Raw genomic sequence first — 11,491 nt, forward strand, 5'->3', positions numbered from 1 at the left:
TCTACAGATTGGTCACAAATGCTTGATGATAGAAGCAATGAAACTTGGTTCTTCATGCAGGTTACGCAGACCGAGAAGTTTGATGAGTTGGGCGACTTGACAAGCTCCAAAGCTTGTGCTTCGTCGAGTAAACCTGGTCAGCATTTCTGGGTAGATGGCTATATTTGCTCCCTCTGCGGATTTGAGCTACCTCCATGTTTTGAGGAGGAAAGGCAGGAACATTCGGATTTCCACTTGGCTGAAATGTTGCAACAGGAAGAGGCGGTAGACAACACAGCCCGCCTCTCGAAGGAAAGGTATTTGTCTGTTGCCATATGCTTAATAGTTATGATTTTGCCTATTGCTTTTGTGCTTCTGCCACCGCAGTATTTACATATATGCTTATTTTGACTCCAATTCCCATAATTATTTGGGGAAAAAAATAGTTTGCTCGAATGGGAAGTTCATTGAAACATAGTATTAGCTTTTTCATGTTGCATCATTATTCCACCTTTTAGAGAAGAGATGAACAGGATGTAACATAACTTGGTCTCCGTTGTCCTGTTCCATATTTGGCAGGTTGGCTGAACGGCCATGCTCTACTACTAGCACACCCACGGCCAAGAAGAAACTGAAGTCCTCCAAAGAGGGAAAACATATGCCCATTGATTCTTTCTTCCTCAAGTGTAACAAGAAGTTGTAAGATAGCAGAGCCACAAGTTTTGTAGGCAACACTGTAATGATATGTTGTGACCCCCCACTTACAGACTGTTGTACATGTATTTCTATTATTTTTCTGTTGTTGAGAATAATATGTAAATATCGCCACGGCATTTGAGTTAATCGTCGCCAAAGAGCAGGACTTTCCCACAAGAGAAATGGAGTTTCAGGCCTGAAGAGAAATGGAGTTTCAGGGGTAGATTGGATGAAAAATATGATTTGGTGCAACTACTTGGACATGATACCCGGTGATTTGGTTGTGCTCTTTCATTTGAAATTCAAATCCCCCTGATGCATCTGAGTCAGTACAAAAATTCTAACCTCTAAACCTAACAAATCGAAGGAACATATACTTATTTTCCAGAGAGAAACAGTGGAGAAATGTCTTGCTAGGCTTGTAAATACCTGTGTCAAATGCTACAGACACGTAAAACGAAGATATCAGAAAGATGCACAGCGGCCTCCTTGCTCGGCCCCCTCAGCTCGCCCCCTTCTCCGGCGCCGCGTCACCGCCAGCTGCTCTCCCCTGCCGTCGGACCCCATGGGCGCGCCCGGGTCTAGGCGCGTCGACGCCGACGCCCCGGCGGCCGTGTCGCCGGAACCCCTGCGGCGCGGCGAAGACGGAGAGGCCCGACCGCCACGGCTTCCGCTTCGCCGCCGCCGGCCAGCTCTCCAGCTCCAGTCCACCCCAACGTGTACGACCCCCTCCCCCTCTCTACCTCGTCAGATAGATTATTGCCTTGCGCTTGAAATCGGAGCTCACGAAACAATCCATGCCCTCAGCTTGGCTGACCGAAAATCTTAGACTTGGGATGCTTCTCTAGTTGCAACTTTGTATTAAGTTCTACCATTTCATTTGCACAAGTGCAGTGTAATTCAGCTACTTCGTCATGCTAACTTAACCTGGATGAATGCTGTATATGTATTGCAGGAGAAGCTGCAGGTTGCTGCGTCCACATCGAAAGCCGCCGTGCAGCTACAAAATGGTAAAAACTACACAAAGATTCAGTCGCTTTATCACATAGCTTGGGCTCAAGTTGTGCCGTACTTTGTTCTTATTTGAATGCAGCATGGGACGCTGCTAGAGTGCTACTAGTATCTTCTAAGCATGTTGCCCCAAACATATGTGCTCAGGTCTTTCACTTCAGAGCAGTCGATACGTCATCCCCGAAGATGTTAGAGCGGCAGGGTTTCAGATCGACGCCGATGAACTGACATCCATGGTCGAAAGCCGTGACACTGAAAGGCTGACCGAGCACGGACAGTTAGGTGGGATCGCGGACAAGCTAACGACATCGTTGACCGATGGGATAAGCACGTGCGAGGACCTCTTGGTGCAGAGGCAGGAAATTTATGGAGTAAACAAGTTCGCTGAGAGCGAGCCTCGCAGCTTCTGGGAGTTTGTATGGGATGCACTGCAAGATACTACTCTGATAATCCTTGCTGCCTGTGCTTTTGTCTCTTTGACTGTTGGCATTGCCACGGAAGGCTGGCCGAACGGCTCCCATGATGGCATCGGAATCTTCGCGAGTATCATCCTGGTTGTTTCTGTTACCGCGACAAGTGACTACCAGCAGTCTTTGCAATTCAGGGACCTGGACAAAGAGAAGAGGAAAATTCTTGTTCAGGTTACAAGGGACGGGTTCAGGCAAAGGACATTGATAGATGATCTCTTCCCGGTGACGTCGTCCATCTAGCTGTTGGAGATCAGGTTCCTGCAGATGGTGTATTTATTTCCGGGTTTTCTCTGTTGTTGGATGAGTCCAGTCTAACTGGAGAGAGTGAGCCTGTTGATGTAAATGAAGACAAGCCTTTTCTTTCATCAGGGACCAAAGTCCTAGATGGGTCTGGCCAAATGCTGGTTACAGCGGTCGGGATGCGGACACAATGGGGAAAGCTAATGGCTGCTCTCACTGAAGGTGGGAATGATGAAACTCCGCTTCAGGTTAAACTTAGTGGAGTTGCAAATATTATTGGGAAAATCGGCCTGTTTTTTGCTGTATTAACTTTCGTTGTCCTCTCCCAAGAATTAATTGGCCAGAAATATCATGATGGGCTTCTTTTGAGCTGGTCAGGAGATGATGTTTTAGAGATATTGAATCATTTTGCTGTCGCGGTTACAATTGTTGTCGTTGCTGTGCCTGAGGGGTTGCCATTAGCAGTCACACTGAGCCTTGCCTATGCAATGGAGAAGATGATGAATGATAAGGCACTGGTCCGGCAGTTGGCTGCCTGCGAAACTATGGGATCAGCCACAGTCATTTGCAGTGATAAAACAGGAACACTAACATCCAATCGCATGACTGTTGTGAAGGCCTGCATCTGTGGGAATACCGTGGAAGTTAACGGTCCGCTGGTTCCTTCTAGTTTGTCTTCAAAACTCCCAGAAGTTGCAGTAGAAACTCTTCTAGAATCCATACTCACCAACACTGGCGGTGAAGTCGTGATTGACCAAGATGGAAAGCAAGATATAATAGGTACCCCTACTGAGACAGCTTTGTTGGAATTTGCACTGTCATTAGGTGGAAACTATAAACGAAAACGGCAGGAAACTAAGATTGTTAAAGTGGAGCCTTTTAATTCAGTAAAAAAGAGGATGACTGTTATTCTCGAGCTTCCAGAAGGAGGATACCGTGCACATTGTAAGGGTGCTGCAGAAATAGTATTGGCTGCCTGTGATAAGTTCATAGACGGCAGCGGTAGTATAGTTCCCCTTGATGAGAAAACTGCCAACATGCTCAATGATACCATTGAAACCTTTTCGAGTGAAGCTCTTAGGACACTATGCCTTGCCTACAGGGGATTGGAAGATGGCTCTACTCAAGAGGAAATACCACTACAGGGATACACCTTCATTGGCATTGTTGGTATTAAAGATCCTGTGCGTCCGGGTGTCAGGGAGTCTGTGGCAAGTTGCCGGTCTGCTGGCATTGCGGTTAAAATGGTTACAGGGGACAATATTAATACAGCAAAGGCAATTGCTTGTGAATGTGGTATACTTACTGATGGCGGTCTTGCCATTGAAGGTGCTGAGTTCAGAGAGAAAACACCTGAAGAACTCCTTGAGCTGATTCCCAAAATGCAGGTTTGCCATTCCTCTGTTTTATCTTGGCTTTGCAAGTGTCTATCCATCTAGTGAATTCTCATGTGCCAGTCTTGTGCAACTAAAGGTGCTAGCCCGATCGTCGCCACTTGATAAGCTTGCACTTGTGAAGCACTTGCGCACAACTTCCAATGAAGTTGTTGCTGTGACTGGTGATGGCACTAATGATGCACCTGCGCTGCGTGAGGCGGATATTGGACTTGCCATGGGCGTTGCAGGGACTGAGGTAATGACACCACTGAGTGATGCATACATAGCATTGAAATATCATGGCTTATACTATACATTTCTCCGGTTTTTATATGAAATTATGAAGGGATATTTGGCTTTGAGATGTAGTGGCTGTGGGGTGTGGATTATTCCTAGGACTAACAGTATATACGTGGTTTGACTTGCTATTGTTTGTGTTTTGCCAATATTGTTTGCTGGTGAATCTAGAAAGCAAATTAAAATATTTATCTGATTCCTGAGTGGTGAGAGGCTCCATTTTTTAAGATAATAACTTATGTATTTCTCTATGTTTTTGACAGGCATTTGCCCCCTAACTCTAAGTTTATCTTAAATTGACTTGTGCATTTACGCAGGTGGCGAAAGAGAGCGCTGATGTCGTGATTCTGGATGACAACTTCTCCACGATTGTTACTGTTGCGAAATGGGGACGCTCTGTTTACGTCAACATCCAAAAGTTTGTGCAGTTCCAGTTGACTGTTAATATTGTTGCATTACTGGTCAACTTCTCCTCTGCGTGCTTTACAGGTATATCCTACCCATGATATTGTTGGTTTCATATGCCTCCGTCTCACGGTCTACTACGTAATCTCATGACAGGAGATGCGCCGCTGACAGCCGTTCAACTTCTTTGGGTCAACATGATCATGGACACCCTAGGTGCGCTAGCACTTGCCACCGAATCACCTAACGATAACTTGATGGAGAAAGCACCAGTAGGAAGGACAGGGAAGTTCATCACAAACGTGATGTGGAGGAATATTCTGGGGCAGTCGTTGTACCAATTCACCATCATCTGGTATCTACAAAGTCAAGGGAGATATGTGTTTGGGCTTGAAGGCTCCAAGGCTGATACTGTCCTAAATACAATCATATTCAACACCTTCGTCTTCTGCCAGGTATGTCGGCTCTCGTAAAATGCTCTCCTCTTTCATCGTCTTTTCTTCTAAAGTACTATTCCCTCCATTTGGAAATAAATGACGTGGTTTTAGTTCTAATTTGAACTAAAACGTAAAACCACGTCAATATTTCCGAACGGAGGGAGTAGAACCAGATAGAGTGGAAGGAAATTGTGTCGTATGGGTTGAATATTATCATTTAAAACAGTTAGAGAGAAGGCAGCATGGCGATAGTAATAATTATTATTTGAGCTGAAGTACCAAGAGAAGTGGATAATTTCTTGCAGAGGATTAATACGATGTGATTTATTGGTTTTGGGGTCTCTGTTTTGTTTTTACCGTGTTCAAGCGGAATCAAACAATTTGTTAGTATTTTTTTTTCTGCTTCATGGCTCCGTTTTTTGATTTGCATCTCCGTAGGTGTTCAATGAGGTCAGCTCAAGGGAGATGGAGGAGATCAATGTTCTGAAGGGCATGTCGGAGAACTCTATTTTCGTGGGCGTTCTCACCGGCACTGTCGTCTTCCAGTTCATCCTGGTCCAGTTCCTGGGCGACTTTGCCAACACCACCCCGCTGACCCAGCTCCAGTGGCTCGTCTGCATCCTCTTTGGCTTCCTTGGAATGCCCATTGCCGCCATGATCAAGCTCATTTCTGTAGAACCTCATGAAGAACACGACGGTTATGGAAAGTTGTAGACTAGAGCAAAATATCGGCAATGATCATGGTAAGCTGATGCTGGCCAGTGATTCATCATGTTCATGGAGTCTGAACAAGTGTCCCGTGACCCAAGAATCGGAGATTGACACCGTACCACGAAGAAACATCCGACTCAATGCCACTTCCTGCATGCCCCAGATCAGACATGCAATGCAGATTAACCAGCTGCACTTGAAAACCAAGGCAAGTGGTAAATTGCCCAGCGCAATAACTTCATACAAGTATGGCACACTAACTTTGCGTTATGAGGTTTCAACTGGTGTAGGGCGTAGACCTCACAAGATTGTACTCCCTCCGTCCGGAAATACTTGTCAGAGAAATGCATAAAAATGGATGTATCTAGAACTACAATACGTCTAGATACATCCATTCCTCCAACAAGTATTTTCGGACGGAGGGAGTACAAGTCTGTAGAGATTCCACTAGGTGGACTACATACGGAGCAAAATGGATGAATCTACACTTAAAATGCATCTATATACATCCGTATGTGGTTCATAATGAAATCTCTACAAAGACTTATATTTAGGAACGGAGGGAGTACATATGTAATACTATTGTTACACAAATGGTTACAGTGATTCATTGTTAAAAGAAGCTGATTCATTCGAACAAATCGGCAGCTTAATGCTCATACAGTTACATATCAAATGTTCCAGCAACATACATGGTTGCTTATTTGATTTGGAATTTGTGCAATTGACGACTTCTGTTAAGTAGATGTCCATACACAGCTGCAGCAACAGGGTACTGCTGCAAAATACTTTGCCCTACAACGTACCGCATAGCGCCTTCCCAAACTGCAGCGAAGTGAAAGGATAGCTGGGTCTCGAATCAAGAAACCAACTGCCGTATATCTACACAGAAATTCTCTGAGAAACGCAGATTTCTGAGTGGTAAGTACGTACTTGCCAGGTTAACTAACTTCCCCCGTCACCAGTCAGCTCGTCTGACTGCATGCATCATAGGGGAGTACCGACTGTATCAATATTTTTGCACTCTCCAGCTGCTGCATTGAACCTTCATCATCAACAAGGCCCTCCCTGCAATGCCTGTCAACCTCAAAGAAGCTCTCACGCAGAGAATCATGAGTGAGCCGCAGGTTCTCGGAGGTTGATGAGCTGCTGCTGCTCGCAAGCAGCTTGTCACAAACAAAGCGTGCCAAGCCTAAGACAATGCCGTGCTCCGCTCTCTGCAGCGCCAACTGGAGGTTGGAAAGCAAAATGCCACCCACAGAATCCAGGACTTTAGGGCTTCCTTTCTTCAGCAGGGTCACCATCAATTCTGCCAGCTTTTTGGATGACGGTGACTCCTCATGCTCGTTGCCTTGCTCGCTCTGATCATTCTCCCTAGGTTCTTCCGCCTCAAGCAGCTCATTCTTGGCCAGAACGGCAACCCACAGTGGTAAGTCAGCGTCACCCAAGTTGCACGTCTTAGTAGCAATCTCACTTTCTGGTCCAAGCAACCAGCGGCATCCAAGACCCAATATCAGGACTGGCAACCACTGTTTTACGACAGAAACTAGTGTGAGAGCATATCTCGGGCCTGCAAAGGATTCGACAGCAGGTACAAGATCAAGAAGATTATTGGCAAGGAGGAAGGCCTCCTCTGGGGGACTCGCCGACTCGGTTGAGCTTGCTAGCACCAAATGAAGCAGCTTGGCTGCGTAAGTGAAGGAGCTTCGTGTAAGGATCAGTATGTCTTTCAGATCATCCCCATTGAAAGATGAGCCCTCACTGTGCCTTTTCATGGCTGACACTGCATATTTTGTGTAAGATGATGCAAATCCGACACATCTTACTTTACTCTCATTGACCAGCTTGATGGTTGTCGTATCGACAATGAACTTAAGAATTGAAGTGCCGAGCATAATCACATTTATTGTGCATACCACTGGATTTCCTGCACAAGATGCATCACTTACTTATTTATGAGGTAATAAGCAAAATTGTGTACGAAAAAAAATTTGACCGAGAAATTATGCAGCACTGATACAATATGCACAGATAACGATGATTTTAAACATGAAATTTTTATTTACACTCTTTGCATGCTATCAGAACATCAGATACTCACTTGAGTTGATGAATAAACAATCAATTTAAAGAGGATTGCCACATAAAGAGCTTGTATGGGTTTTGTGAAGGCATACCTTCAGGGGTGACATGCTGCTGATGTTTATGTTCTGCAGATTCCTTATTCTTGTTCAATGTTGAAGTTGAGTTGGTGGAAACAGTAACAGATCCATTTACAAATCTATCATAGCATCTCAGCAGATGGTCCAGTGACTGGTTGACAATTGTCGACTGACACAAGATGAAATTTACAATGAGACTAGCAAATATTAAATATAAATACTGAATAACATTCACACAGATCTATGGAAAGCTATCTAAGATAACAGTAGTGCAATCAACAAATCTACACCCGCGAAAAAAACGAATCTTAGATTTTTTCCTATTGATGCATAACCAGATAAGAATCGTTTAACAAGATAACAGGTGTGGTGGCACTGCGTAAATCAACTCACCTCAGAGCAGCTTATATCCGTTTGATCAACATCCTGAAGAGCACTATATGTAGCCAAACTCAAATAAGCCAACACTGGACTGAGGTCTAGTGATTCAAAATGTAGGCACTGCTCAATGTACACTTGAGAAATCACCTTCAGAGAAGAAAATGCAATTTCTGCATAAGATTGCACAAAAGCAGCTCTCATCTCCTCAGCTTTTAGTATTTCACTAAGCTGCCATGCTGCTCCCCCTACAGCAGCAAGTTCTTCATTATTCAGGATTACTGGTGTGGATGACCTATTTCCAACCACATCGTCAGACCTTGCTGGCGTTTTCTTAAGCGACTTCCCTTTCTTCCTCTTTGTAGATGCAACTGGGCATGATGGAGGTTCAAGTCCATAAATCCCAGAAAAATAAGAGGCTTTAGATTGCAAAATATTAGTCAATTCTTCAAACATTTCATCAGAACGGCCACTCAAATGTACCAACTTATGCGCTGCCAACAATGCTTCTTGACATTCTTCCTGCTTGGAAGTCACTGCAGCATTCACAACTATATTCATGCATTCGATATGTAACACACATAGATCATCAGGTGATACCACTGGCACCATGCTGAAAAGAGCAGCCTGGGCACCATCAGAAACTGCAGTTTTAAAGAGCAGCTTCAGTTTAGCATTTGCAAAGCACTCTCTCAAAGCAACCAAATTAGAGCCCTCGTCAGATAAGCTTTTTATTAGTTTGGCGGAAGCAATAACAAGACCATCAGTCTGCTCTGAATTCAATCCTGATGGTGACAATGCCCGACTAATAGAGACTTTAATAAGCCCAACAAGACGCTGCGGGGATGATCCTTCAGACAGAGCAAATTCACAAAACCTTGCCCCAGCTGCCGGCGATCTCTTTATGAGTGCAATGCAGCGATCACATGCTTCTTTTAAAGGCAACTTAGATGGAAAGTAAGAAGGAATGAGAAGCTTTGTGATTTTTTTAGCAACACGGAGATGATCATCTGCAAGTGAAGACAATAGAGTACCCAAACCAACAACCTGAACAGAAAAGTGTGTATTAAACTCCTACCCAGAAATATCCAAATATACGCTAGCCTATTTGCTCAAATTGAAAGTTCTGTAAATGCAAAGGTCAGTTAGGTTACAATGTAAATCAAGATATGCATGCAATAACTATGTACCATACCTTATTGTACTGGAAAGATCGAAGATCACGAATAGTTAACAGGAGATCTACAGCAGCAGCTCTGACAGATAAAGCAGGATCAGAAACCATATCGCTTAATCTTGGAAGTAGCACTTTCATTATGTCATGACTTTGTGGATTGTCAAGCAAGTATATCAGGCCATTCAGTGTTGATAGACGAACTTCATTGCAAGAATCTTTGGACATGTCATCAACAATTTTACTCAAATTTTTTGAAATGGTTGGCGATGGAATAACTTCCCAAAACTGGTTAAGAATACGACAAATTCCTTCAACTGCGACTGCCCGTATTTCTGGGCAGTCATCTATGAGAAGTTTGTCTAGCAGGAAGAACTGCTTCTCTAACAGAGGATCGTTGACATCCTTTGTCACGTCTGGGTCTTCGAGGGGAAATAAATCCAGTAGAAGATGTAAAGCATTATGGCGAACATTAGAGTTTGCAACCTGCCACAAAGTAGACACTTGAGATAGTCATAAGAATGTCTAACTTAAAGTGTTCCATACCTATTATTTCTTGACAAATACATGTTAAAAGTGAAACAAGAAAAGTGATTACAACTTCCTGAGTACAAACTAAACTTGAAGTAATCCATCGAATTTAGTTAAATTGCCATTGTTCTAAAAAGATGGTTGTAATTGTTTCTCTCATACCTAGAGCATAAACAGTGATGACCGATTATGCAGCTTTGGGAATGTGGATGGGTTATTTGAAAGCAACAGTATACATGACATCCTACCTATATAGAATCACTCAATACTGTTCAGTATGCATTAATCAAATATTGATATGCGATTATGCATTGCTATTTTAGACATGAATAAATTCCAGTAGACAAACTGTTACCTAGAGTATCACAGTACCGACCAATCTCATTTTGTCCAGAAACTTGATCTTTGTGTAGACTCTCCCTTGTGGGAAGATTAACAAGCTAACATGAGATGCAAACACTAAGAGGCTAAGATATCATGTGAAGAAGTCGTGTGAAATTGTGGATGCTTTTGAAGTTTACAGTCATGTGACGAGTTAAACCTTTATGTTTGTTTGTTTGTTATGGCAGCGAGTACTTTGAAGCTCCGTTAACTACTGGTTTTGTTATTGTAGCAGCATGCATGTGTGTGAGAATAACACTACTAGGACCAGGCATTTTAGCAGAGCCCGCTGTCTGACATTCTTACACCTTTCCTAAACGAAACATTGCACTATCATAATTCATCAACAAATCGCTTGGATTGTGATTTCATCAACAGCAGAGCAAGCATTTTTCAAGTCAGTTATATATACTCGCTTCCCTCAGGTACAAATTCGCATCAACAGTAGCCAACATATAGTTCTACCACCCATCAGAGAAGTGCAAGACAATGCACGTACCTGCAATGACCGGAACAGCACAGGCTCGGACAGCCTGAAGACCAACTTTTCAACTCCAGCCACTGCCTTCTGCTCGACGAACGCCCACAGTATCCTCCTGGCAGCCCTGGCCACCTCCTTGTCGGCGGCATGTACTGCTGCCTCAACCATCCCCTGCAGAAACCCATCACCGATCTCCCCTCTGACCCACCCTGCGTCCTTCCACGCTCTGAACACCACCTCGCCGTAGGCGACCACGGCCGCCCGCCTCCCTCGCATCATCCCCACCTGGGCCCTTATGAGCTCCAGCCCCTCCCTAGCGAGCCCCTCGCTGACCCCGAGCACCAGCGCCAGGAGTTTCCTCCCTTCCTCGGCCTTGAGGAAGTGGGGCGACACGAAACAGCGCAGCAGGAGCAACTTGAAGTCCGAGATGCTCTCGTCGGTGTAGTCGAGGAGAGGTAGCGCTTCGCGGAGGGCGAAGAGGCGGCGGAGGAGCGGCCTGGCATTGGAGCCGGAGGTGAGCGCCTGGGAGAAGAGGTAAGGCAGGGTCTGGGCAACGAGCGCGTCGCGCCCTGGAGCCCCGGCGCGCCACGCGAGCTCGAAGCAGGAGGCGGCGAGCGCGGCGACGGGCGGGTCCTCGGTGGCGAGGATCGCGAGGCGGTCGTGCAGGAGCGCAAGCGGGCGGAGAAGGTCGTCCCATCGCGGCGGGTGGGAGGGGTGGGTGAGGAGGAGGTGGAGGAGGACGGCGGCGGGGGCGCGGGGGGA

The 11,491-nt window shown here is 45.2% G+C and overlaps 1 protein-coding gene and 1 pseudogene across 1 annotated transcript in view; one reads left to right on the forward strand and one right to left on the reverse strand.

Annotated features, from left to right (window-relative positions):
• The window catches only part of LOC119295124, an 11,460-nt pseudogene extending 5,423 nt beyond the window's left edge, over positions 1 to 6,037 (forward strand).
• A 234-nt stretch (positions 6,038 to 6,271) lies between these two features.
• LOC119292529 overlaps positions 6,272 to 11,491 on the reverse strand; it is a 5,689-nt gene continuing 469 nt past the window's right edge. Inside the window, exons 2-6 of the mRNA XM_037571340.1 lie at positions 10,748 to 11,485; positions 9,358 to 9,822; positions 8,178 to 9,209; positions 7,800 to 7,953; positions 6,272 to 7,549 (exon numbers count right to left, since the gene is read on the reverse strand). Coding sequence (XP_037427237.1) covers positions 6,588 to 7,549; positions 7,800 to 7,953; positions 8,178 to 9,209; positions 9,358 to 9,822; positions 10,748 to 11,485 — 3,351 coding nt within the window. The 3' untranslated portion in view covers positions 6,272 to 6,587. The remainder of the gene's footprint in view (positions 7,550 to 7,799; positions 7,954 to 8,177; positions 9,210 to 9,357; positions 9,823 to 10,747; positions 11,486 to 11,491) is intronic.

The sequence above is a fragment of the Triticum dicoccoides genome, chromosome 4B (genome assembly GCF_002162155.2).
Source record: "Triticum dicoccoides isolate Atlit2015 ecotype Zavitan chromosome 4B, WEW_v2.0, whole genome shotgun sequence".
Taxonomy (NCBI): Eukaryota; Viridiplantae; Streptophyta; class Magnoliopsida; order Poales; family Poaceae; genus Triticum; species Triticum dicoccoides.